Source organism: Ochotona princeps, chromosome 10 (genome assembly GCF_030435755.1).
Source record: "Ochotona princeps isolate mOchPri1 chromosome 10, mOchPri1.hap1, whole genome shotgun sequence".
Taxonomy (NCBI): Eukaryota; Metazoa; Chordata; class Mammalia; order Lagomorpha; family Ochotonidae; genus Ochotona; species Ochotona princeps.
Window position 1 is genome coordinate 40,211,484 of NC_080841.1, and position 27,875 is coordinate 40,239,358.

General features: G+C 50.2%; 1 protein-coding gene across 1 annotated transcript; it reads right to left on the reverse strand.

Moving 5' to 3' along the window:
* Positions 1–239: 239 nt before the first annotated feature.
* On the reverse strand, positions 240–27,875 carry C10H1orf198 (chromosome 10 C1orf198 homolog). Its single transcript, XM_004578546.3, has 4 exons — positions 27,511–27,875; positions 14,677–14,727; positions 5,100–5,645; positions 240–2,901 (listed from the first exon to the last, which is right to left on the reverse strand). Exons 1-4 carry the CDS (start codon positions 27,850–27,852, stop codon positions 2,845–2,847), a joined length of 996 nt encoding a protein of 331 aa, XP_004578603.2. The 5' UTR covers positions 27,853–27,875; the 3' UTR covers positions 240–2,844.

Consider the following 27,875-nt stretch of genomic DNA (forward strand, 5'->3'; position numbering starts at 1 on the left):
GTCGTAGTTTCCACTTCACCTGAGGACTGGACACAGCCCGGCCCTTCTGCTTGGGAAGTACACACATTGGCCATCACCTCCCACCAGCCTGTGAAGATGACTGGGTCAAGACTACAAATGGGCTTCCTGAAGTGGGTGCAGCCTGACATTAATCAGTACGTAGCCTTTTTCCAGGGTGCCCAACTGCAATAATCTTATAGGCCGCTTGACTCCAGCAGGGGCCACGGACAGACAACAGCTAGCATTTTTCAAATGTCTTTATTAAAGGCTATTAGTATAAAATATGACCAAGTTACAAGTTGTCAGTAAGAATTTATCATTTTTCTGAAAATGTGTATCAAAGAAAGGGAGGCCACCGAACGTCCACACAAGGCGAGAGGCTCCTGGGTCTCACCACAGGGAGGGCTCCCCAAGGCCAGGGGGCCTGGGAAGTGACTCCCAGGTGAGGCTGAGCCTGGCTTCTCTGCCTTCCTGGGGGAGCTTTTATAAAACAATCGTACAGAGCAGAACAGTGAGTCCTTGAACTGAGCCCCGGGTGTGGACAGTCGGGGTGGATGAGGAGCCCAAATTGCACACAGGCAGCTGCTGGAAAGTATGCATTTAAAAAAACCATATAAACTCCTGGCATCCAAGAGTCCAACTTGATGCATGGGGCTGGAGGCTATGGGGGAAGCAGGCGGGGGGAGATGTGGGAATCGCAGGGATGACATTCCTTATGCAGGACAAACCCATCTTGGCAGCAGCATTGCCTTGGGGGGGTCAGGAGAATCTACAAGGCTGGACGGGCTGGGCTGGACTGGACGCCAGTCCTCAAAGAATTCCCTTCTTCTGGAAGCACAGCAAAGCCACATGACTGGAGGACTCCCCCAAGACCTTCTGCTTTGGCTTTTAATGCGTATTTCATCTCTGGAGAAACGTTATTAGGAGAATTAACTGAACACCATGTTGGGGCGGAATCTCAGGTGGTGATCCGTAAGGCTGCAGCTTTCCACAGGCCCTCACCCTTCAACTTGCGGAGAACTTGAAGGGAATGCTGGGCTTTACAAGCCAATGGGCATGAAGCAAAATGGCCTCCCAAAAGGACAGATCACCCCAATTAGCTATCTCCAGATCTTTCTTCTCTGCTATACCAGTACAGATGAACACCAACTCACATGCACCTGCTACACTAATTCTGACACAGCCCGCAGCCGGGGAGGCACCAAGTGGAGGCAGGTGGTAGCCGCTCTGGGGCTCTGTGCCCTGGGAGAGCTGGTATCCTGCTATGGCAGTTCCAGCTGGGATCTCTCAGCCCCTTCCCCTCACATTCCCCCCGCCCCCGGAAGGCTTTTCCCCTGGCATGCATCAACTTAAACAGTACAGAAAGCACCTCACTGAAGGAGGTAGGGAAATTGCAAGACTTCAGGGACCAGAGTATGTCTGGGAACATAGAGTAATTGGCAGAAACCAAATCCCATGTTGGCTTAGCCGTAATTTGGCAGAAATTTCCCAGGAATCAGGGTAGAGTTGCCATGTGTATTACCTTCGAGCTATATAAAATATTCTGAAAATTATTTCAAAAGGTGCTATGAAATACGCATTTAAAAAAAAGAGAGAGACACACACTTTGGTGTTGAGACCAAGTGCTCACCAGCATGGCTGACTGGGATAAAGGATTAAGGCTTTAGGTGAGGCAGACACAGTGATGGCAAACGTGTAGACCACATAGGATGAAGTTTGTGGTTCTGCTTGGGCACCTGCTGCGACTCAGGGACGACAGGGATCCAGGACACCAGGCAAGGGTAGCAGCTACCCTAGGTGACAGCCATATTTCTCCAGCAGGCCAGCAGCAAGGGCAACTGTTTCCCCTGAGAACAGCCCGTCAGGGGAACCTGGCTGCAGTGAAGATCTCCAAGGACTGCTGCTGGGGTGTCCAGAAAATCCATTCTTCCACTTCCTTTCCAGTCAAGGTTGGGGAGGGTCCATGATGATATAGCCTGGTCAGTCCTGGGGATGAATGACATTCACTGCCCCCTCTTCCTCCATCTGACACTGGGAGGTTCTCATGTGACTGTTTGGAACGGCCCTGCCCTCTAACAAGGCCCCGACTCCTGCAGGCATCCAATACAGGGAACTACCAACAGGTCACCTTAGCGATGAGAGCTTCCAAATTGGCCAAATAAGACCAAGACATGTGCCACTAAGTCTAGATACTAGAAAAGTTAAAACAAAACTTCAAAACATGCAACTCTTCTCTGAACAAGGACCAAGACATTGAGTTCAGCATCAGGACAGCTTAAAGAGAGCCGCCACCTGTCCAGTCTCATTCTCAAAACTACATGAGGGGAAGCATGGCACAAGACGTAAGCAACACAGTTTGAGCGGCAGCGGCCCCGGACAGCTCTGAGGGCTGGGTGAAAGCCAACATCAGTGTGACCGAGGCCATTGTTGTCACCATCCCAAGGAACCCCGTCCAGGAAGGGATGGGGATGGGAGGCGGGACGGATAAAGGAGGAGGTGGATATCGCTTTTGCGATCCCGGCTACACGGTCACACGTTTGAGAAAATTCTCCCCCTGAGGAGACTGAATTGCATTTTTGACCGTTTTTTTAAAAATTCCAAATGTAAAATTTCTGTTATTACATCATTGAAAATAGCACATATATCTGGCTTCACCAAAAACAAAAATTTAAAAAGGAAAAAAAAATCTGGCAATGTTGCCCAGTTTCCAATGATTAAGGAACAAGTGTAGGGAAGCTGAGAAAGCACGCAGAGAAATGCTGCCCTGGCCCTCCTCCACCGTCACACTGCTTTGGAAAACGTTTTGGGGTGCTTGGCTGCATTTGTTTTTTGGTCGACCACAGTTTACCAATTGTCCAGAAAATCGAATCCCGTCTTCAAGATGACATTGCTGGAGCTGACCTGCAGAAGGGACCGAAGGAAGGCGTGAGTGGGTTGCTTTTTTTTTTTTATTCCAGTGATGCATAATCTAAAAACAGCATCTCATTTAAAATGACCCAAATGAAAGAGTCTGCTTCCGCCTTGGAGTCTCCCTGACCTCAATTTACCTTAGCACTTGGAACCAGAAGATCAAATAAAATTCCACAGAAGTGACACTGCCGGCTGCCACCACGAACCCTCTGGACCACAGGCATGAGTGTGAGCTGCTCAGAGACCCAGTTACAGAGAAAGGAATACCACATCCTATGTTTCTATACCTTCTCCTACTGTGCGATGACAGACCAGCTTCAATGTGTTCATCATCAAATAAGAAAAAAATATAAAGACATTCTCTTTAATGTGAGAGCAAACATGAACAAGAGAAACACAACAAAACGAAACAGAAAAACCTACAGAGTTGAGGGAGTGGCCATGTGAAAGGTGATGGTGTGGGGAGAGGCAGCCGTGCAGCAGACCATGTGACTTAGCCACAAAGCTTTGCTGCAAAGAGAGACCAATGCAGAGTGAAGCAAAACATGGGAAATAGGAGCCAAGGTTTCCTTTCAATTGCTTAGCTGTACCTGTCTATTCCTCCAAGTGCCTCTCGGGTGCTGTCTCCTGCTCCTCGCTCTCCCACCCAACCTTTTTCTAGTTCTCTCAGAGCGGAGACTGAATAACACCCCTTTTATGTAAATACATCCTTCAGAGGAAGGCCCCGGTACAGAGTCCTGGGGAAAGAACAGGAGCAGAGACGAGGAGAGAGTAACCTGCAGATAGCAGCAGGATAGACAGGACACACAGCGATGAGATGGGCAGGGTACCAGATGCAGGGAGCAGGTAGGGCTGAGTGTGCTGGCTTCACATGTGGGTCACCACAGAGGAAGGCTGGAACGCTGGTGTGGAGCAGGTATAAGATAGAAGGTGCCAGAATCTCTAGGCCTCCCTACACAGGAGGACAACAGGGTGTAGTCATCTGCAAAGGGTGGCATGAAAACACCAGGAACCACCTCCAGGAGACACCCAGAGTCATAGTAAGAAAACAACAAGCCACCCCATTATCAGATGGGCAGAAGCTGGCATTTGGCACAGAGGCTGAGATGCTGCTGGGAATGCCTGCATCCCATCCCGGGGATGTCTGGGTTTGACCCCTGGCTCCACTTCTGCTCCGCTTCCTTGCTCATGCGCACCCCGGAGGGCAGCAGGTGAGAAGTGCAAGCAGCGGGATCCCTGCCACCCACAAGGGAGACACAGACAGAGCTGCCAGCCCTGGCTTTGGCTCTGTCCCCCGCTGCTGTAGCATCTGGGAAGTGAGCCAAAGCCCAGGAGATCACCCTCTGTCTCTGTGCCTTTCAAATAAAAAAAAAAAGATAAAAGATAGGCAAGGGAATTTAACAGATATTTCTCCAAAGAGATTATACAAATGACCGACAACTATATTAAAAGATACTCAGTGTCACTACTGATCAGGGAAATACCGATAAAATCACAGGGAGATACCACCTCATAGCTATTAGGATGGTTACTATCAAAGAAACAGAAAATAACAGACACAGGTGAGGACTGTAACAAAGTGCAACCCTTGTGCATTGTTGGTGAAAATGCAGCATGTTGCAGCCACTGCGGACGACAAGATGGGAAAGCCTCAAAAATGTCAAAACCAGGGCTCATAATATGATGTAGCAAGCCATACCCAACACATTCCCACCCTGACCCCCGCCACGCCACCCTAGTGACATCTGTGGGTCCCTGACTTCTTCACCAGGCTGCGCAGGCACCCCAACCTCCCAGATTAAGAATGGAGAATGAATGCTCTGCAAGGTGTCGTTTGGATATTTATAACCTCATTCACAGGCCACACAAAATTGTTAACATAAAAATGAGCCGGCTTGTGGATGTAATGTTCCCAGTTCTCTTCTGTAGCTGCCTTGGCAGGGCCTAGACCAAATGAGCTCATGGGCCTTACACAGGGGCAGATGCCCCCAGCTTGTGATGGGGTACCCACCTTGCCAGCTCACCTGTGCTCTCCTCCCCCATGATATTTGCATCCACAGCAGAACCGCAAACAACCCTGCCCCCGACACCAAGAATCTCTTCTCCCAGCAATAAGAAGTAGGGCACCTGTAGAGAATCGTCTTGCATGGGGCCCCTTGATGAAAGTAGCCCTAGTGCAGCCCACCCACCTGTGCAGGCTTGGGTTCCAAGAACAAAGCATCCTCCAAGTCATCGAGCCTGGCAGCGGTTGGAGAGGGCAGCTTCCTGTCAGCCTCTGAAGGCTTGACCTCAGGCAACGCGCTGGCAGAGGGAGCCTGGACTGGCTGGGGTCTTTCCGACTCGGCGGCGAGGGGAAGCACACGTTGCTCCTGGCGGACAGTGCTGGGCCTCTCTGCTTTGGCCTCCCTGTCCTTCTGGCTGGGCTCCTGCCGGTAACTGAGGGGTAAGACCTTCTCTCCTTTTTCCATGGATTTGATCTGGCTGGGGGTCAGCGACTGGAACTCAGCCTCTGGCCCCTCGCCCCGAGACCGCTCAGCGTTGATCTTCCAGAAGGACGCCTCTTCCTCCTTGCGGCCAGGACCCAGAGCGTCCAGGCTGGAAGACCTGCTGCCCTGGGAAGCCTTGAAGGCCTGAGTGCCCTGGGAGGCTTTGCACAGTGACCTCGTGTCGCTGGTGGCCGTGCTGGTGCTGGGCTCCTGGATGTTCAAGGAGGAGATGCTGAACTCCATCTGACTCTACAGCAGGATGGGGTGGGGGAAGGAGAGAAAGAGAAGGCAGCCCTTAGACTTTGGCAGAAACAGGTGCACCTGCTCTGGCAGATGTACCCCTGTACTCTGCAATGCCACAGAGCCATCTATCTGCCTCTGAGTGGCAAATGGCAAACTTAACAGCACATCTCTGCAACATATGGCATCAGCAGCTTAGATGCCAAGGTCCTAGGGGTGAGGGCTCTTGGCTTGGCAAGTAGCACACCCAACTGTGTCCACCAATGTTGTGATGGAGCCCTCCCAGGGGCTTCAACAGGTGACACCCAACAGGTGACAGTCCTTCACAGTGCCACAGGAGAGCAGATGAGGAAGGGTCCAGTGCCTGGCACAGCCCTCAACCCGCAAGTGCCCTGCAGATAATCCTCTTGAGCCATTCTAGCAAACAAATCCTTACCTGGAAACTAAACCACCTCTTGAGGCAACAATACACATAACAGCCTTGTCTCCTGAGCTCGACAGAGCGAGCAGCACATTCTCAAAATCATTTCTGTCATCAATCCTGAAAGTGACTTCTTCCCTACCAATTCTACTCCCTCAACCCAAAGCCCCTGGTTCATTTCAAAATTAAATAAAGCCACAAAACCACACTATAGGGGTCAGTGTTGTGAGTACAGTGAATGAAGCTGCCATCTGCAATAGTGATGTCTCCTCTTCTAATTCAGCTCCCTGCTAACGTACAATAGAAAATGACCCAAGTGCTTGAGTCCCCGCAGCCATGTGGGAGACCTGGAAGAAGCTCCTGAATTCTGCCTTCAGCTTGGTTTAGTTCCAGCTGTTGCAGTCATTTGCGGAGGGAATCAACAGATGGAAGATCTCTCCAACTTTCAAATAATAACAATAATAATTTAAAAACCTACCTTACAGAAAATTTGAGAAGCAGCAGCAAGAATCAAATATGTCCCTTCCCTCTTCCCAATAGCACTGCCCTTAAGGAAGGTTTTGTGTAACCTTTATCACACATGTATTTTACAAGATTGTAGTCCTATAGTGCATAATCCAGTGTTCTGTTTTCTCATTTAATCAGACCCATCGTCATGTTGCCACATGGACTTCATAACCATTATTTTCACTATTTCAATTAGTAGCTGACCCATCACCCACTTGCTATTATAATCCACACTGTTATGGATGAGGTTGTCATGAACAGCTCTCCCCCACTGGATTAACATCTTCATAGATGTCTGCAAGTGAGTGTTAAAGTATAAGAGGTTTGAACCATCTGCTAATGTTTTTGAATATACACTCATAAATCTATGTTGTGGAGGCTAACTCCATTTTAAATGCCACCTGCTCCATATATGAGAGAAGCATTTACAATCACTAAGTCTAAACATTTAAAGCAACCTGTGTTATCTAACACATGAGACATAAACATTTATTACTTTAATACACATTTCTTCACTTAATAAATGGTCTGTTCAATTCTTTAGGGTTTTTTTTTTATAAACAAATGGCATTCTCCCAGGTCTCTCACCAATGAATGGGGCCATATTGTTTAGAGTAAAGATAAGAATGTTGCTTTTCCTATAAAAACTGCAGGTCCTGTGCACAGTGTTCTCTGAGACTTTTCCTCCAAGCCTGGCTTCTCGTGGCCGGAGATCTCCCTCCAGGCCCAAAGGAAGGCGAGGCCACGAGGAACTCAAAAAGCCCAAACCCAGGCTGCCTTGAAGCTGAGCATCATCGGAGACAAAATCCAAAACATGGACATCAAAGCTCTGCTTGTGCCAGCTGCTGTGATGAAGAACAAATGCAGACGACTGAGGGCGCCTGGTGCCTCGAGCCTGTAGTTATTTTTACTCTTTTCATTCTACAAATGAGAACAGGGAGATCTGGAGAGACGAAGTACACAGCCCTAGGTCACTCACCAGTCCATTAAGGGACTGCACAGCTGGGATCTCAACTCAGATCAAATGATTAGAAGTTATCTCGGAGCATCACTGCAGGAGGGGGAGGCCCACACACCAGCACCAGGCACAATACTCATGGGAACAGTTGGGGGAGGAGGGCTTGCACACAGCACAGCTAAAAGATAGGTTTATTCTTGTGCAAAAACTGCTTTTGCAATCCATGCATAACTTTGCTTAATATGTATTTTCTGCAAACTTTGCATCCACGATCTAATCTGATGCTTCAAAGACTGTCAGGGGGAAGCCTTCTGAATACTCTGCATACTTCCAAATCCCACAACAGAATGCAGGAAGACTGTGGGTACAGAGACGATGGTTCCCTTAAACAAGCAAATCACTAAAGATAGTTTGGAAGCACGCCTAGGACTCAGAGGACAGAGCTGCCTTTGATGTGGAAATTGTAGTGTAAGGCAGGCGCTCAATGCCATGTGCTTTGTCAAACCCCAGGCTTTTTTAGGATCAGCAGTTTCTTCTATGGGAGATCTTGGCTTAGAAGCCTCTGACTGCACATCCTGCCTACATGGAAGGCAGTAAGAGATTGAACCGGGGATGCTGGGAAGGGAAGCCATTCCCAAGCTGCTCTGGGGGCCCTGGTAGAAAGGAGTCAAGCAAGTGACACTACCAACAGAACAAGGGTCACTCCCGCTGCTTCCTGGGCCAGAGGCACCTGCTCAACATGCAGGACAGTGCTGGCAGACAGGAGTGGTTTCCTGATTTGGGGGGGCTCCAGGGTGAAGAGGGGGAATGCAAGAACTGAAAAAGGCTCAAATATATTTGCTTCTATGTCTTGCTTCCCATCTTCTTCACTTTGCAAATGTCATATTGCATGACCTGGACTTCCTGTGAGAAGACAGTCCTTAGGCTCACCATGGCGGCTGCTGGGTCTCCACAGAGGGAAGGGCTGTATCCACCAGGCTTTTACACAGACTGGGAAAGGGTAAAGGAGAAGGGGAGAGAAAGCACTTCCTTTCCTGTCCAGTTCTCCCTGAATCCTGATCAAGATGCTCAAAGGACTCCACCTGCCAAGCCAAACCCACAGGCACCTGCTTGCCTCCACCTGCTACTCTACAGGACATGGCAGATCTCCCACCAGCCACCCCATTCTGCCCTGGACCAGTCCATCTGTCCCTAAACCCTGGCAGTTCTTCCTCCCCAGTCTGCCCACGAGTCTACACGAGCACAACCATCTCTTCTTCACTGCTCTACTCTCACCTGCAGAGCCTCCTCCATCCCCAGACACACCTGTACAGAGCTGACTCACTCCAGAAGGGCTGCACCTGCCTGCCCCACTTCACAGTACTACTCTCCTCCCCCTGCTCTGGGTGGCCTCATGACATTCTTTGACACCATGCCTGTCCCCACTCCAGACCTGGCTCTGAAGAGGCCTGGCAGCTTTCACTCCTCCCTGGAGGCCAGCCAGGCAGGAAAGTACCCCTTCACCTGGAATGTTGTGCCTCAGCCAACACACCTGTTCCCTCCTCGGTCCTGTGCGGTCAGTGCCAGCCACCTCTCCCCAGGCTGCACACCTGGCTAGCTGCCCTGTCCCAGGGACTATATAGGCTTCAATCCAGGAAGTATTCCCTGCCAGAGGGTGGATTCCATAAGGTAGGAAAGCCCCCCTCTGCTCACGGATCTACTCCCAACCACTGGAGCCACATACCATCGAAAGTGAGGAGGGCAGAGCCCCTGACCATTCCAGAACCAAGAAGCCCTGTGGGAATCCACATGATAGGACAATGGCACAGTCCCCCAAAACTGTAGGAACACTGCTGCTCAGACCTAAGGCCCTGGTACCAGGTATCCAGGTCAGCTCTGCTGTTGCAGATCCATACACAGCCTGCAGGTCCTGGCAAGGAGGAAGGGAAACCATGTCCATGCCCCTGGACAACAGGGTGAGACATGGGAAGAATCAGAGTCAGGGGAGTGGGTCCCCAGGAAAGCTGCAGGTGTCCCCTTACTTGCAAGGACAAAGGTGGAGCTAACCTCTGACCCCCAAACTTGCATGGCTCAGGAAAACAAAGCAGCTTCAGTTTGCAGAGTTCACTGTATTCCAGGTACTGTGCTAGAGCCTTTAAGCACATTTGCTCCCTTAATCTGCATAACAGTCCAACGAGGTAAGCAGGATTACTATCGCTATTCAATTAGAAAAGATAATGGCCCGGGCTGGCCTGCAGCCTCCTTGGGCTTCAGGCACTGGGTAGAAGGTGAAATGAATGGAGTTGTGGATGCAAATTTTCTTATTTCTAGGAAAAAGTCCATTTTCTCAGGTGTTGAAAAAAGAGCTGGGCTCTTGGGGAAAAAGGCCATGTTGGCCCTCCGCCATCGCATGGAGCCATGCCAAGCTGGGCTGAGCATTAAGTGCTGCAGGTGACAAAGACCAGGAGTCCACTAGGTCAAGTCATCAGTATTGGTTCCAGGTAGTGAGGGGTAAGGGATGGGGGAGTAAATAAGGAAATCTCCTCTCCCTCCATCAATGTCTCTGATGCGCAAAAGAGCCCAGGGAGGAGCTGCCTAGAGGACTTGGTCCAGGCAAGCCAGACAGCAGGCACCCATGTGAGAAATAGGGGCTCAGCTGGCCATGTCCATTCTAAAAACAGCGAAAGCACATCGGAGCCTGGTCTCTATTTTTACACCCTACTCATTGCAGTGGAATGTGTAATATTTCAGCAAGGGGGTGTGCATGCCGCCAAGACTAACTGTTTGGCTTGGCAGCATCTGGCAGATCTAAATTGTTGAGACAAAGACTACAGAAGCCTTGTCAGAAAATGTTATAGTTGACTGGAGCAAATCCCAATAAATTCACTGACCGTGACACATCTGGGGAGAGGAGGAAGAAAGGAAAGGGCTTAAACACTTTCAGAATCTCACAGTGAGTGGCAGCACTGGAACCTGGCAGGCACAAGACAGCATGAGGAAGGCAGGTAGGACAATGTCTGGTGGGCCGCCCTACCCTGAATCTGGGGCTGCTGGCATGGCTCAAGGGTAACACAGTACATCCCTGTATGTTTGCTAAGCCAAATCCAACAGGGAGTCCAGGGACCAAAGGAACTAGGCAGTAGATGTGTGCAAGCAATATTTCCCTCTTGCAACCTTCATGGGAACCCTGCTGAGCCCCAAAAAGCAGGGAGTGAGGATGCATTTTTGTAGACTTCTGTGTCTTCAAACTTAGAGACAAGGGAAGAGTGTCCGTGTGACACTTAAGTCACCATGTGGGATGCCAACATTCCAAATCAGATGCCTGGTTAAAGTCCTGGCGGCTCCATTTCTGATTCAGCTTCCTGCTAACATACACCCTGGGAGGCAGCAGATGATGGCTCAAGAGGTTGTGAGGGTCCTTACATGCCTAGGATGGAGTCCTGGGCTCCTGGCTTCTGCCTAGCCCAGTCCCAGCTGTTGTAGCCATTTGGGGAATGAGCCAGCCAGTGAAAGACCTGTGTGTGTGTGTGTGTGTGTGTGTGTGCGCATGCGTCCGTCTCTCAAATAAAATTAAAAAGGAAGTTTGAGGTGAACAGCAGTCTCTACCCTCAGGAAACACTACCTACGCAACACTTCCGAAGATCAGCACAGGGGAAGGACAATTCTAGAAGCTGTGACAAGGTTAGGAGAACAGCCTTGAGCTTAGGCTGGCTCACACCTTTCATTTTAGGCTTTGGTTTCCTCATCTGTAAAGCAGGCTATTCTGAAGCTTACACTGAAGGAGCCCAGCACAGATCCAAGCGCACAGTGAGCCATTTGGCCACTGCTGTGTTGTGACAATCACAAAGCAATGGGGTTGGTGCTGGGTTTGGAGGACAAGTGGGGCCTTCCCAGAAGGAAGAAAGACCACAGCCCCCAAGGGAGGCTAGGCAGAACAGAGCACTTGGGAGGGCAGCGAAGGGCTATAGGAGAGACAAGCTCAGATAGGGCTCAGAGGGCCCAGGCTAAAGGGATAGCATGGTAATCCACACACAGAAGAGTTGGGAAAGGTCTAGAACAGACAGCCACAGGGCCTGGCTCCAGGAAGACAGTGAGGACACAGAGGGTGGGAGGGAGAGCAGCTGGAGAGGCAGAGATGGGGGTTAAAGTGAGCAGCAGCTGGGTGCAGGAACTATACTGGGACAAAATGAGGTGTGTGGGGGACCGTACTTCACAGACCACCTGGGACTGCCAGGGAGCAGGGCAGCAAAGCACAAAGCTGTGGTATGGAAGCAGGGGAACCCTCTGTGGCCAGCAGCATCCTAACAGGATGGCCCTCCTGTACCCCCACGAACAGCTGACCCGGGCAGGTCACAGGAGGAATGAGCGCCACTCTCTTCACCCTGATAATTCTCTGGGTCCCTGAGCCTGGTGGCAGGGACAAGGACATCTGCCTGCCAGGAGTGAGAGGACTCAGCTGGAACAGCACCCAGCATGGAGAAGGTGCTGGGGCTCGCAGACTCCTAGGTGCCTTCTGAAGGCTGGCATGAGAAGGCTTCCTAACCCTGGGCAGGATTTCTGCTGCACTCAGAGATCTCCAAGGAATCATACAGACCTTCAACCCAGCCTGCTTGATATTCCAAAAAAAAAAAAAAAAGGCAGCTGGACATCAAGGGAAGGACCAGAGGAAGTGGCAGGGAGAGAAGCAAGCCACTAGCATGTGAGGGAGGGAAGTAGCATGCAGTGGCGGGGATGAGGGTCCCAAGAGTTCACTGGCCAGGGCCAGGACATGACCTGCCAGGGTGGCCAGCCTCCTCCTTCTCTAACCCAGATGCCCAGGGAATGAAAAGAATCTTCCCCACGCCCTGCCCCCTTGTCTGGAGCATTCCAAGTGCTGGGGTTTTTTCCTCTCGAAGCATCGGCAGCATGAGAGAGGAATGCACCATCAGGTCCCCATGGGCACCCTCCTCCGCAGCCTGCCTGCCTGCCACGCTGATGGACAACTGGAAAAGTTGACAAGCGTGACCTCCCCTCGCCCTCCGGGACAGGCAGGCCTCCCTTCCCAGACTGCCTTCTGTGATAGTTATCAGGGGCCCAGGGTCGGGGAGGAGGAAGGAATGGGCTTGGTGGGTACAGAATGCCAGGGGGGAGTGCAGGATGAAAAGGGCAGGATTCAGTGGCGAGCTTGTCTTTATCTTTCTACAATGTCTACAAACATCATTTGTCAACTTAAGAATAATTTTAAGAGTTCTGGAGATGGATAGTGGTGATGATTGTACAACAGGGTAAATAGAACTGCATACTTAAAAATAAAGATGGTGGGAGCCCAGTGCTGTAGCCTAGTGGATAAAGCCCTTGCGTTGCATCCACCGGGATCCCATGTGGGCACTGGTTCGTGTCCTGACTGCTCCGCTTCCCTTCCAGTCCCGAGTTTACAGCCTGGGAAAGCAATAGAGGAGTCCAAAGCCTTGGAACCCTGCACCCGTGTACAAGACCCGGAGATGCTTCAGATCAGCTCAGCTCTGGCCTTTGCAGTCACTTGGGGAGAAAACCAACATATGTAAATCTTTCTCCCTGTCTCTCTGTAAATCTGCCTTTTCAATAAAAACAAATAAATCTTTGGGGGAAAAAAGTTATAAAAAAATGAAGATGATGGATTTTATGCTTTATGTGTTCTGATATAATTACAAATGAAAGCAGAAAAGAAAAAGGAAGGAAAAAAGAAGGCGCCGGTTCTAATCCCGGCAGCTCCACCTCCCATCCAGCTCCCTGCTTGTGGCCTGGGAAAGCAGTCGAGGACAGCCCAAAGCCTTGGGACCCTGCACCCGTGTGGGAGACCTGGAAGAGGTTCCTGGTTCCCGGCTTCGGATCGGCGCGCACCGGCCGTTGTGGCTCACTTGGGGAGTGAGTCATCGGACGGAGGATCTTCCTCTCTGTCTCTCCTCCTCTCTGTATATCTGACTTGGTAATAAAAAATAAATAAATCTTAAAAAAAATAAATATGTATTTTTAAAAATTAGTCTTAGGGTACTTGGGTAATAACATAATAACAGTAATAAAAAAATGTTTAGCTGAGGCTGGCATTGTAGCACATCAGGTTGAGCTGCCATCTGAGATGCCCACATCCTAATGGGCAGTTCCAATCCTGGCTGCTTCACTTCCTACTCCAGCTCCCTGCCAATGCACCTGGAAAAGCAGCAGAACATGGCCCAAACCTGTGGCATCTTGCCACTCACATGAAAGACACAGAGTTCCAGGTTCCTGTCTTCAGCCTTGCCCAGCCTGGGCACTACAACCAGGGGGAATGAACCAGCAGATGAAAGACCTCTGGATACGTCTCCCTTTGTGTGTGTGTGTTGTGTGTGTATGTGTGTCATTCTGCCTTTCACATAAAATATGACTACCATATCCAGATGTGGGGATACAATGCAATATGCATCCCTGTTTCCAAATCAAAGATGGACTCCCAATGAAACTGCTGGAAATGTATAGCCAATGGGATGCTGGTCTGTCTGACACTGTCTGTACCACCAATGTCGGGGTACACTTGAATAACAGACTGATGGAATCATGACTCCTTATGAAAGACTATACTATTGTAGCAGCATGGGGAAAATCAGTTGGGGGGTAGGATTTTTGCGGGTGGTGGAATCCCAGTCTCCACGAAATTGTATCAAAATTCAAATATAGAAATAAAAATTTAACCCAAAAAATCCATTAAAACTAAACAAACAAAAACCTCCAGATGACTCAGAGATCAGGCTTAGTGATCCAAGTCAGGCTACATTAGATAAATCTATGCATGTCTATGTCGACCGGCTAAAAATACCACTCCTCATTTGCTGAAAGCTTTTTCTTACAGTGCACCCTCACCAAGGTGTTGGGCACTAGTTGGCAGAGGCATGAACAGAGAAAGGGCCCTGACATGGTGTTGGGTGGGAAGCCAGTGCATGGGCATCATGGGGTATCACCAGCCCTGGCTGACAGCACTGACTGTTCCACTGACTTCCATTACCAACCCTCCCCTCTGCCACACACACACAGACACACACAACAGTTTTCTAACCCCTTGAGTACATCACCTACAGCCTGGCAGTGGGGAGCACTGCCTTCCAAGTTCAGTAAACGGCCAAAGGACGTATCACTGCTCAGTTCTTTTTAAAAGGTCAAATAAACCTAAATTTAACCCAACTTACCCTTGTTTCCCAAGAGAAAGGGGCTGAGTGCTCATCTTGCCAAGTTATGTCCTAAAATAAAAATTCAAGAATTAATCCAGAATCCAAACCCAGACACACCCCCACACATACAACCACCCACCCAGGGCCATAAGGAATCCAAAACCCAGGAGTAAACCCATCTCCCAGCTATGATAGCCTGGACTGTGCAGCTCTGTACACAGTGTGTTATCCATGTCAGCTGGGTCACTTCTTCAGCTCCCACTAACACTGCCAACCTATCTCACCAGGCAGACGTAGGAGATCATCTAGAACTGGGATACTGTCTGATCAACAAGCTCAAGTCCCAGCCCCACCAGTGGTCAGCCGTGTGGTCACGGGAAGATGACGGCCTTTTACAGTCTCAGTTTCCTCATCTATGAAAGGAGAATCCCACTGCCCTGGCAGGGCTATTGTAAGCATTAAACTGGGTAACCCTTAAAAAAGAAGGCTGGGTTATAATCTGGTGGTCAATGCCAACACCTCTAAATCCTCCTCCGGGGTCCCTCTATGCCTGGAAAGATCTGAAAAGATCAGTGGAATCATTGAAGAAAATGCAAGTTTAATGTAAGCAGCTAATGATAAGGAGAACTCTGCAGATATTCCCTACCCTCTCCAAGTAGAGCATGGCAGCAAAGGATGTCCCTTCCCAACACCCACTGTGTGTTTGGCCTTGAGTCCACCTCACATGAACAAATGCCTGGAGGAAGGCCCCTCTCCATGGCCTCCCCTTCTCATTGCTGGATTCCTACACTAGCAAACGTCTCATCTGTGTTTCCAAGGGATTCTATCTTCTGAAACAAAAACTGGAGTACAGTGGGTGACACAGACAGAACATGGCAATAAAGTATTGTAAATGGATGTTTTTATTATTTGCAGTATTTTAAACTGATATTTTTGTTGTTACAGCAATATCTTCCCCCTCCCTCTAATAAAGGAAGGTAATGTATCTCTTTTCCTAAAGAATGCAAGGTAAGCTTTATGTCCTCCCACCAACTGAGTCAGGTAGTCAGACACCCCAGGGCACCGATCTGTCTTCCCTTACCATCATGGAATACCCGAGGCTGCATACATTGTAAAGAATAAAGCTTGGTGTTGCTCACAGTTCTGGAAGTTTAAGGACATGGCCATGGCATTTGTTTGGGTCTGGAGGACCACCTGTCAGGAGCCATCTCACAGACAGAAAGTGGGGAGGGGGTCAGCAATGATCCAGTAACAAGCTGCCATGAGGCCCCTCCTCTTAACATCACCACAATGGAGACCAGGCTGCCCATACAGGCCCCACACCAACCCCAGGTCCTCTCCTCCATAGCGCAGACCAAGTGTGCTTCTGGGCCTTCTTCCTTCAGTTTTTCAAAGAGCCCATTTGTCCCCCAGCTTAGCCTCAGAGAGGGAACAAGCACCAGAGTCCACAGGATGGCTCTGTGGGCAGGAGGGATGTCTCACCCATGCACAGGGTCTACAGTGTGAGCCTGTCAGAGACTGCAACGCCAATGCATACCAAAGCCATTGTGGTTGGTAGGACAGTCTTTGAACTCTAATAGCGAAGGTATTTCAGGGCCTGGGCAGCTGCAGACCTGTTTTCAGGATAAGGGGTCAAGAAGGAGCTATGGGATTACTCCCCAGTGCACCCCACGTGCAGCCAACTGTGGACTGCAAACCCATCAGAACAAGGCCTCTGAGTGCCACTCTACCTTCAGTAGCTGGAAGGTGCAGGGGCCACACCCAGCACACCCTCATCATTTGTAAACAAAGCAGATTCTTCCCCGGGGTGATCTTTCTCCCTAACCTCCCACCCACCCAACACTCACCCCAACTCTCCCCACTGTACATGTGGTACAAAACCTGGGCTATGCAGACCTCTGGGCCCCAGGAGGTATAGCCATTTGATCAAGGGGTACAGGCCAGCTCCATGCCCAGCCACCCTGGGAGTTGTGTAGTAGGGACTGGTGCATTGACGGCCCAGATACTTTGTACCTGCTGGGACACAGAGCCAGAGAGGAGCTGCTGGGGCCTTGATTCCAAGTGTATATGAAAGGACTAAGCACTGTATATGTGTATCAGGACACAGCAGCACTAACAAAGGCACTATAAACATGGAGAACTGCAAAAGCGGGTGCCCTGGGGTACAGAGAGGGGAATCCTACAACTGGGCACCGCTGCATTTAAGTGCCTTGAATTACAGGCATGACAACTACCTCCTACACAGCACTAACATGCCATGTCCATCCCCCACACAAGCAACATCAGCATAGTGTCCAGCTCTCAGGGCTGCTGAACCCAGAGAGACAATTGGGTCACCATCTCCCCATTTGGAATTTCAGCTAAACCCAAGTTACCACCAAGGTACAAACTTGGTCACCCCCAAGAAGGAAGTGGCCATGTGGAGCAGTGGGAGTTGCCGAGGCTCAGTCATCACACTTTCCCCACAGATACTGGAAGCTGCGGAGTTCTCCTGGGGTCCACATGCCTCCATGCCTGTTGTGGATGGGGGCAGTCAAGCGAAATGACCTGGAAATCCCTACGCCTCTGTGATGTAGGCATGCTCTGAGTTCAAACAAGAAGGGCTTTGTTTTCAGATGGGAAAAAAATAAAGGAGGCTAAGGGACTGTAAATAGCATTTATTCATGATGAGGACCTGTGGGAAAAGGGAAGAGAAAGCTAAATGAAGAATGTGCTCCTCCTAGGCAGGGCCCACTGCCCCGGGCCACCTCGGTGGACAGAGGACATGTGTGGAGGGGACAGGGCAGGCAGGAGGCAGCGGTAAGACCGCCAGCCCAGGGCAGGGCATGCTGGAGCAGGGTGCACATACACACACATACACACACACACGCACACTCACACCTGTCACCTGATACAATCTGTCCTTTAAATATTAAGTATGCAACTTGAGATCCTTTAAAACCTGCAAAGATTAAAATGGTAAAGCTTTTAGCTTTGGAAGATGACTGGGCACAAGTCTCTGAGACAAAGAGCTTTAGCCAGGAGCTGGGTGAGAGCTGGGGTCTCTCCTCCAGGGGCTGCAGCCAGCAGAAGCTGAAATTCCACAGAGATGGGGCCAAAAGGGAGTCACACTGTTAGTCCCCCTCCCCCACCACACTAAGGGCCTTTTGTTCGCTCCAGCAAGAAGCTGAGTCAAGGGGCAAATTCCCTGGATTTCTGTAATGCTGAGCTCATAAAAAAATAATAAAGCACTTAACAAAAATAAACATGCCGAACAAAAATGTGATGGGAGCTCTGATGTCAGCCGTCGCCCACACACTCCAGCCACAGAATGTCTGTGGCGAGGACAGGGTCCCCAGGCTGCTGGACATAAACTACAGGAGAACTGCAAAGTAGAAGAGTCCACCCTCCCAGACGTACCACAGCACGCACACATGCGCACGAATGTACCATAGCAGACACAGACACACACACACATATTTGCACTCACAATCCATGACTCCCACGATGACCACGAGGCAGCCAGGATGTGGCTTTCTCCACGGTTCCTCAGCAGACTGTCCCACAGCCTCCATGGAGTCCAGCATCTGACCCTGTCGAAGTCCCAAGGCTGACCTGCTGCACTCCCACGGGTCACCACTGCACAGGCTAAAACTCTACTCAGACACCTCTCCATAGGAGACATTCAGACCACAGGCCACACTGAATCTCTCTGGAAATGATTTCTTCTTTGGAGTACAACACAAAAATGCCTTGGGTCACCAAATCCCATGGGGAAAAGGCCAAGGAGCAGCAGAACAGCCAAGGGCTGCCAGGGGAGCAGGGAAGCAGGGCCCCCTGGGGAACTTAAGGCCAGTGCTGTCTCTTGGGACATTCCGCGGTGCCCACGGCAGCTCCCTAGGGCTGCAGGCTGTACACAAACACAAACCCTCTTCTGCCATGTGGCCCGGAGCTCTGGGCACATGCTCCTAGCCAGAAATGCTCATCCAACAGAATCAGAAAACAAGAGCACGTATTCTGTGCATGTAGGTCAGGGAGGTTCATGTGCACAGAAGCTCCAGCACTTAGCAGTTTATGCCTAGTGAAGAAGAGCCTTCAGAATGTTCCAGATCTCTGTGAGCTCTGTGAGTTCTGTGAGTTTCCCTTTGGGACACTGCAATGGTAGGTGTGTGAGAGCATGATCACACCCACCCGCAAGAGCTGGCTGTGACACTTTCAGAAATGTTTTGAAACTGCTGTTAAATGCAGCCAGGATTCAAGGTTAAATTAGATAGGCATTTAGTCTAGAAGAATTCATGTCCCATAACCAAGTGCCTGGGATTACCGCCTGGCTCTGGCTCTTGATCCAGCCTCCTGCTGCTGCTCACAATGAAAAGCAATGGTGATGGTCCCAGTTCTGACACCTAGTGGGAGATTTGTACCAAGTTCCCAGTTCCCAGCACAGGCTCATTCAGTGCCAGTCATTGTGGGCGTTTGGGCAAATGAACAAGCAGAAGGGAGCTCTGTCTCTCAAATAAATAGATAAAACTTTTTTAAAAATTCAATTATATAGAATTACAAGTAAATACAGTGCATTAAAAGCTAATATACAGTCGGTCCTCACTGTCTGCAAGGATCCATTTCAGGACATGCTGCAAATACCAAAATCCAGATGCTCAAGTCCCTTCAATGAAATGGCGTAATATGTGCACAGATTCCACACAATGGAACACAGTGTAAGGGCTATGTAAGTCATTGCTTTTTCTGTATTGTTAGGAGAATTGTGGGAAGAAAAGAGTCTAGGCATGTTTCAGTACAGATGTAACTGATTTTTCTTTAAATATGTTGGATGCACACTTGGTGGAATCCACAGATGCAGAGCCAGCTGCCCTTCAAACCCATGACTGCTGCCACGAAGACAGCAAATAACAAGGATGGACCAGGATGTGGAGAAAGTTGAACCCTGGTACATCATTGATGGGAATGCAAAATGATGTAGCCATTTCCATAATAGCTGCATCCAACAATTTCATTCTCCCACATCTGCATACAACGAAATAGCCTTAAAAATGCAACTCGGATTCATGCCATCACAACATGAATGAACCTTGAAGACATTAGGAAAAGTGAAATGAGGCAGCATAAGGACAAAGACTGTGTAACTCCATTTCAAGTTTCATGGAATTTCATAGTCACGTTTCTGCCAAACAAAACTGACTAGACCTTGTTCAGCATTTATTCTCTGAAAGCCTTCTAATTTTTAAGCCAGTGAAGTCTTGAGTTTCCAGCCCATGGCAAGGACAGCACATGGGGACAGCTCAGTCTTGAGTGGACGGACGCACCACAAGCTGCTCCAACAAAGGAGCCAAGTCTTGGGGCCAACAGAGCTTTCCCTGGCTGCCTGAGAGTACCAATGCACAAAGCAGGCTCTGGCAAACAGCAGTAGCCTAGGGGAGTGATGCCCTCCTTGGACCCTCTATGGTCTTGTGTTCATGCACATCAGACTCAAAGACTCTGAGAGAGTCCCCAGTCTCCTAGTTCCCAGGCCGAACTATAAATCAGAAATAGGGTGCTGTTTTCATGGGCAGAACCTGTGGGTGCCAAACAAAATAAAACCTTGCCACACAATCCATTCTAAGGCAGCCATTTCACGGGGCAGCTTATCTTGCTCATTTCCTCTGGGCACCCAAAGAAGCCAACTGCCGTGCTTGCATTAGGAACGTGAGATCATGCAGACTCGTTTGCTTCTGCTGCTCAAGCTCATGCCTGTATGTGCAGCTCTGCACAGACCACACTACGTGCAAAAGTGATGGGTGGCATTCACCCTTCCCAGATACATTCCTCACAAGCCAACCCAGCTTCAGGTTGCTCTCCTGCTTCCCTGGACCAAGTTTTAGCCATCCCAACAAGGGGGCATGCAGAATCACGGCTCTGTGCAACCGTATAGCAGAAACCAGGAAAAACAACACCTGCTCTCGCGCTGCAAGGCTCCACCAAAACAAGAATTCCATCTAGAGGCTTCTGTTGTTTCTGGTGGCACTCAAAGATCACATACAGAACTACGGCAATGGCACTTTTGACAGCAATGTTTCACAGGTGCAATGACTGTGTTACTATACACAGCAATCACGCTGTCTGGTGAAGGCAGCATATGAGTGCAGAGTTTGTGAAAACATTACTTCCCACCTGGAGTGCCGAGCTTCCAAAAGTGAAAATCCCAGCCATTAAAACTCCCCAGCAGGGCTCAGCGTGGTGGCCTAGCTGCTAAAGTCCTCGCTTTGAACATGCCGGAATCCCATATGGGCACCAGTCCTGATCCTGGCGGCCCCACTTCCATCCAGCTCCCTGCTTATAGCCTGGGAAAGCAGTCGAGGATAGCCCAAGACCTTGGGACCCTACACCCGCGTGGGAGACCAGGAAGAGCTCCTGGCTCCTGGCTTTAGATGGCACAGCACTGGCTGTTGTGCTCACTTGGGGAGTGAATCATCAGATGGAAGGTCTTCCTCTCTGTCTCTCCTCCTCTCTATATATCTGACTTTGCAATAAAAATAACTAAATCTTCAAAAAAAAAAAAGAAAACCTCCCCCGCAAGAAGCTTTATCTTAGAAGGCTGCAGTGTGCCCGTTGGAACCATCGATTGTCGCTGCACTCCAAAAGCCCATCGGTTAGGGAGTTTCTGGCTGATAAACTACAGCATCTTGGCTTGGAAGTATGAAAATTAAACAGAGAAATGTTGTCATCTAAAGAAGTAAGGCTCAGACAACAGAGCCCTGGAGAAAGGGACAGAATGTTCCTTACGTTGATGACTGTATCATGTGATGGTGATTTCAGGTGGCCGGGGTTCCTTGCACACCCAGGCTGCCCTCAGTGAGCCCACTGGTGTCCATCTGTACCTCAAAGAGGTCAGAGCCAGCCCCATGAGAGAACATTAAAACTTCTAATCCCAAGGTGATGGCACAGCACCCAGGACATGTTAATCAAGTAAGAACAGCTCACAGCCCCATTCATAAACTCTACAGTGCTCATGCTGTTTATTTCTCTGTGTTAAAGATGGGAGTGAGGCAATCATGCTTCTCGTTTCTCAAAGTAGAAACCTCGAGTCCCCACAAAAACCTGCACGCGGTTGTTTACAGCGGCTTTCATTCCTCAGTGCCCAAACTTGGAAGCAACTGAGAAGCCTCAGTCGGTGAGTGCAGAAACGAACTGTGCTTCCCCCCAGACAACGCAGCGTCACGCGGGCAAAGAAGGAATGGCCAGGCCAAGAAGACTGCACGCTCTAGGATTCCAACTTGGTGACATTCTTAAAAAGACAAAACGTCGGATCCAGGAAGAAGATCCGTGATTGCCAGAGGAATTTTAAGGCAATGAAATCATTCATATGACCCACTAATCCCTGATTTTAAAGCATGGACTTTGTGGGGGTGAGAGGCAGTGTAGCTTCAAGGATGGCAGCAAATGTACAACTCAGTGGGAGATGTTCACAGCGTGGGCAGGGGAATATCGGAATTCTGCTTCCCACTTAGGTTTGCTATGAACCTAAACCTTCTCAAATACTAAGTGTATTTTCAAAAGGAGGGGTATGTGAAGTAGAATGATACAAATATGCTCTTTTTTTTTTTTTTACCAACTCTTCCTCTTAGCAGCTATTATTTATTACACTTAAGAACCGATGCTTTCCCTTTTGACTTGAAATATATTTAACTCCGCTGAGATAAGGCATTTTCCATAACTGGAAAGACAAATCTGCAGTTCCCGAGTTAGAAAGCAGTTGGGTCTAACTACTGCGCATGTCCACCAAGAAGACAAATTCAGAACCTCAGGCCTGCACAGATCACAGCTGAGACAAGGAATGGGTGGGGAGCCGGGACAGAACAGGTGGGGGGCATTCCAAGGAAATGAATGGAAAAGGAGTGGAATCGGTACATGCGCTCATTCAGTTATTTATTGATTTGGAAGGAACAGTATTTCCCAGGGTCTGTGGGGAACTCTGGCTCAGGGTGTCCAAGTGACTCCTGTCTACAAACAATAGCTCTAGATCTGTCAGACACTTCCTAACCTCTCCTTCCTGCATGACAGTGACCAAGTCATTTCATTTCTTTGGCAAAGGTTGCTCCCTGGCTGCCGCAAGGCCATGCACTGTCCCACAGAGGCCGGTAGGCAGAGGTGCCTGGGGAGGGGAGGCCCATCACTGCCTTGGCTCCCAGTGTGACCTGCCCCTGGACCTATCAGGCTGAAAGGAGAAGCTGGCCGGACAGGCCCAGCAGCCTCTGCCTTGCAGCTTGTAGAACTGGATCTGGGGCACAGGTTGCACAAGTCCTGCCCGGCACTTGAGGCTGGAGCTGCAGATGAGGGAACTGTGAGTGCTGTATCTGACTGGCATTTCTGAACGCTCATGGATATGCCAGACAAATGGCAGGGTATTACAGTTCTTACATTCCTCCTTCCTTAGGATATGTTCAAAATTCTGAGGGAACAGATCCCAAATTCTTCCTCCCTACCATCACGAACCCGCCCACCCCGACACAAACACCTATTTTTGGCTAAACTAAAGGCTGAGAAAAGAGGGCAAATTACTACTGTGGAAAGGAAAGAGGGGCGTCACATGTCTCTGGTCCTACACTCAGAAGCCACAGAGCCAGATTCAAATTTAACAACGAAAGTTCAGGGAGGCAGTGGGCGGGGTGGGTGGGGGAGTGTCTGGAGGCTTTGAAACCTTCCAACAATAATGTGCCATGTAACTCTGATCATAAACTAACTTATTTTTAAAAGCAAACATGTAGGCTGGCCAGCACCCAGGCCTGCAGGAGCCTTGACCTGAAGCAGGGAGGGGTGAGACCAACCCTGACCACAGACAGCCCTGAGGTCTTGGAGTGTGTGCAGCAGCCAGGCAAAAGGTACTGAGCACAGGTGCTCCCTCCCTGTGGCCCCTGTGGGGAAGGACAGTAGGGAGAAATAGCAAGTCTGGGAGTCAGGGAGGCTAGAACTGCATCTCTGACAAGGGGATTAGAGTAGCAGACGTGTGGCACAGCAGGTTAAGGCAAAGCTTGTGTCCCTACCCCATATCAGAGCTCTGGTTTGAGTCCTAGCTACTGGGCTCCAGATCCAGCTTCTTACTAATGCACCCTGGGAAGCAGCAGAAAAGAACTCAAGGATTTCAGCCTGTTCCACCTGGATGGAGTTCTAGACTCTCCAGCTTTGGCTTGACCCAGGCTTGGCTTTTGGAGGTATTTGGAGAGAGTAATCGGTGAATAAAAGAGCAATCTCATCTCTCCCACCCTTCTCCCATGCCTCCATCTCTGCTAACTCTGCCGTTCAAGTAGACAAAAATAAATAAACAAGCAAGCCACCATTAAGAAGAAACAGAGGGTAAGGCAGAGAGGGGCAAGAGAGCAGCCAAGATTCCTGTGGGAGGAGGGCACACAGGCACGGGAGGGCATTCTCACACCAGCTGCTCGTATGAAGCTGCTCAAGCAGGGGCTGAGCTGTCTGGCTCCAGGCTGCAAATGCCATATGTTACAACATACAAACTCTAGACCAGGGTCCTGAGGGCTCCCAGTGGACATGCCATTCCTGTCTGGCTCTGCCGACCATAAGAAGAAGCCAAAGAGGCAAGGGGACTCACGTGCACACTCCAGCTGCCCAGGTTTCTCCAGGCATCTGCTTATGGCAAACTGGAGCCAAGAATGTGGCACAGAGCAAGCAAGCTCGCAGCTCCCATTGGGGTATTTGGATCCTCCAAGCTCAAAAGCAAGTGAAATGGGGTGGCTGAGGAGCCAGGGATGACCTATTCTTTTATTTTTCTTTCTTTCTATCTGATAACAGGAAGCAGCAGATGCCTAAGCTGGCCGATCCCTAAATCCTTCTAAGCTGAAAGCTCTTCATCTCCCAAAGTGAGCCATTCCCCAAACTCACCGCTGTGGGACAGTCATCAAGAAGCACAGTGTAAGTCAAGCTGTTGAAAGCATCTATTTGCAGATACACTTTAATATCTGACTCAGGGCACGCCTGCGCCCAGGGTCTGCCTGCTCTGCCAGAGGAGGAAAGCCACTAATTTCACAGAAGGGTAGCTCCTTGGGATGCTGGATGCTCCTTTCCTGTGGCTGACAGCCAAGCACTGCTACATCTGCAGCTCTGCATTCTCCAGACAGCAGGGACACGGGGTGATAATAGTGCATAGTAGAAGAAGGCTAGTGGCCAGGATGAAGCTACACTTCCATACATGTTGGTTGAGAACTTGTGTTTCTGTGGGAGGGATTTTATTTTTATTTGAAAGGCAAAAGCATGCTAATAGATAGTGATGGGGAAGATCTTCCATCTGCTGGTCAACTCCCCAGGTATGGGCCAGTCTGAAGCCAGGAGCTGGGAACTCCATCTACTTCCCATGCAGGTGGCAGGAATCCACATACATGACCTGCCACCTGCTACTTCCAAGTGTACTTATTAGCAGGAAGCTACATTAGCAGGACTCAACCCTACATTCTATATAGGATGTGGACATCCCAGACGCTTAACCATTATGCTATTCAGCTGTCCCTGTGAAGACTTTTTAAAAAAAAGATTTATTTATTTTTATTGGAAAGTCAGATATACACAGAGGAGAAGAGACAGATAATCCATCCACTGATTCACTCCCCAAGTGGCTGTAACAGCCAGAGATAAGCTCATCCGAAGCCAGGAGCTTTATTCTTTCCTGCACCACATAGTGACCAGATATGGTCACCACATTTGAAGGCTGTGTGGGCTGCAAAATGTTACTGACAAAGAGGCAGTGTCCTGTTGCTGTTCAGGGTGAATGAAAGGGCAGCAGAACCCTCAGGGATCACAGGGGAGGGCAAATCAAGTGAGAAGAGTCAGAGTGCTGCCCCAGTCAGGGCAGCTTAGGGTCCTCTCAGACAGACTTCGGGTCACCATTTTGGGCCAGACTGCCCAGCAGCCTTACTGTCATTTCATCACCACACACTGTCCTCATCCATTGTCCTTGTGCCCAGGGGCCAGCCCTCCCCTAGAAGATGACACTGAGACCACCTATGTCATCCTCTTGTCCTGTCCTGGGACACAGAAGCTCTCCAGTGTGACCATCATGGAGCCACTGCAGGCAGACATGCACTCTGGGCCACACGGCCACAGGCCTCTCCTGAGGGCCGGAGTCTCCAGCCCCTGCTCCCTCTGCCATGAGGTTGGGCAAAAGTGTCCCAGCCCCGACTCTCAGCCTGACCTGGGAGGCTGGGATTCAACAATGAAACTGTGCTGGTGTGTAAGTACCATAGCACCCCGAACCATGTGCCTTTAAATCATGTTAAAAATCCAGAAGCAGCTCAGCCTGGTGCAAGATAAGGAAGAAAAGTGAAAAATGCACTCGGCCACATCTTCACCTGTTGGTGATCGTGGGCCCCACGGCAAGGGAGACATGTGGATGGCAGGCTGAGGGGGAAGTGGCAGCCATCCTACCATTTACTAATGTTAACTTTCAGGTCCATGACCCTTCCAAAGAGGCAGCTTCCCCACCACCCAAATCTGTCTTTATGGGTATGCATATTTTCTCACTGAGTGTGCTTCTGCTCTAGGAATACATCTTAAAGCCTATATTTTCCTCTCCCCAGTTCACCACACCCTTGTTTTTCCTGGAAAGCCTTTGGAGTTTAAGAGTCCTGTGGAGAATTTTTCTCTTAATTCCATCAAAACCAGGCAATGTTGGCAGGGTACATCTGTCCTTTCACACTTCCCTTGCGCTAGAGTGGGTTTATAGCCACAAACATTTTGTCTTAATAAGTGCCTCCGCATACCCACCCGAGCCTGCGACTCTGATCTAAACCTCCTTCTTGACTTGAATTCCTTCCACAATCCACAACTGCCTTGCCAAAAACTCTCCTGGCTCCTCCCTCCAACCTTCCCGAGAGTGGATATCATTTTATACTTTTCCACTCCATGCGACTGGCTCTATCTCTCAGGGCAAAAGCTGAGTTTGACAGGCCAGCCACAGAGCACATTGTGATGCCACGAGACAAGTTTTGGTTACATGTATTTCCAGGAAAGCAAGGCCAAGTTTCTGAACAGCTCAGAGCACTCGGGCCTCTCTGACAGGGGTCTGGAATCCCACTGTCCTTGCGCACTTTTTGTGTGTTGCTGGGGGAAGACTGGAGCAGAGAAGCCACCTAGAAGTCCTGGACATGAACCCCGCACAGAGCCAAGGCTTGTTGGAACTCCAATTTCTCCTTCCTTGATCTGCTGGTAGAAAAGTGGGGTCACCGGGTCCAGATCCACCCCCTCTCCCACTCTTAATGCCCAAATGTTCTGATCCTGGGAGCCATCTGTGCTTTCCTGTTTTATGGCTTGACAATTTCAATTGCCCCATACAGCTCATCACAAAGACTAATCCGGCTGTGCTGATTGAGTTCAAGGGCATGCAGGGGTGGGAACTCCGACCTCGGAATGACACGGAGGCTGTCAGGGTAATTCACCCACCATCATCCAGCTACCAAGTTAGAGTTCCACCAGGTTTGACGACTTGGAACTCCCTCGCTGTGTCCACTTGGGTCGGCCTTGTTTATTAGCAGCTGCGTTCAGCTGGTGGACCACTCTCTGGGCCGGGGCGACCCGGCAGAGCAGGTCTGAATGGATGGTCTTTAAAGATTCTCCACTTAGAGATTTCTGAACAAAGTATCCCCAACCCACCCCCACACACACACCCTCCGCGCGTGCCTCCCGGGGCGCCAACACACTCCCCCACCCCTCTTCCTAAGGTTCTGGAGCGCCCCTGGCATTCAACCCTTTTCATCCCCAGCCTCGATTGCAAGGCGCTGGGATGGGGCTGCCACCCGCGCTGACCGTCGCTCGCCTGGCTGGGGAGGGGGAGGAGGGGCCGCAGCGAGGGACAGAGTCCCGGCCCGAACCTACCTCATCGCCGAAGCGCACCACCTTCTGGCCCGTGGGTCCCCGCAGGCCCGGGAAGCGCGGGAGCTCCTCCGAGTCTGCCGGGTCCCCGGAGCCTCGGGGCGCCGAGGCGTGCGACCCCACCAGGCACCGGTCGATGATCTCGTCCTGCTGTGCCGGCGGCAGCCGCGCCCACTCGGGCCCGTACTTCTCGCGGATCTTTTCCTTGTCCTGCATGATCTTCCGAGCCATGGGGCTCAGCGACGAGAAGTAAGTGAAGCGCTTCCGTTCCCGGTCGTCCAGAGGCCGGTTCCCGCTCATGACCGCCGAGCGCGAGGCCGCGATCGCCGCCGCCATGGACGCCATGCCCGGCCTGCCCGCCGCTCCCC

Coding starts and splice junctions, on each gene's coding strand:
- C10H1orf198 (XM_004578546.3), bottom strand. CDS start 27,852: ATGGCGTCCATGGCGGCGGCGATCGCGGCCTCGCGCTCGGCGGTCATG. Junction 5,646..14,676: donor CTTTCTCTTGGGAAACAAGG/GTAAGTTGGGTT, acceptor ATCCTGCTGTAG/AGTCAGATGGAGTTCAGCAT. Junction 2,902..5,099: donor TGGAACCCAAGCCTGCACAG/GTGGGTGGGCTG, acceptor TCCCTTCTGCAG/GTCAGCTCCAGCAATGTCAT.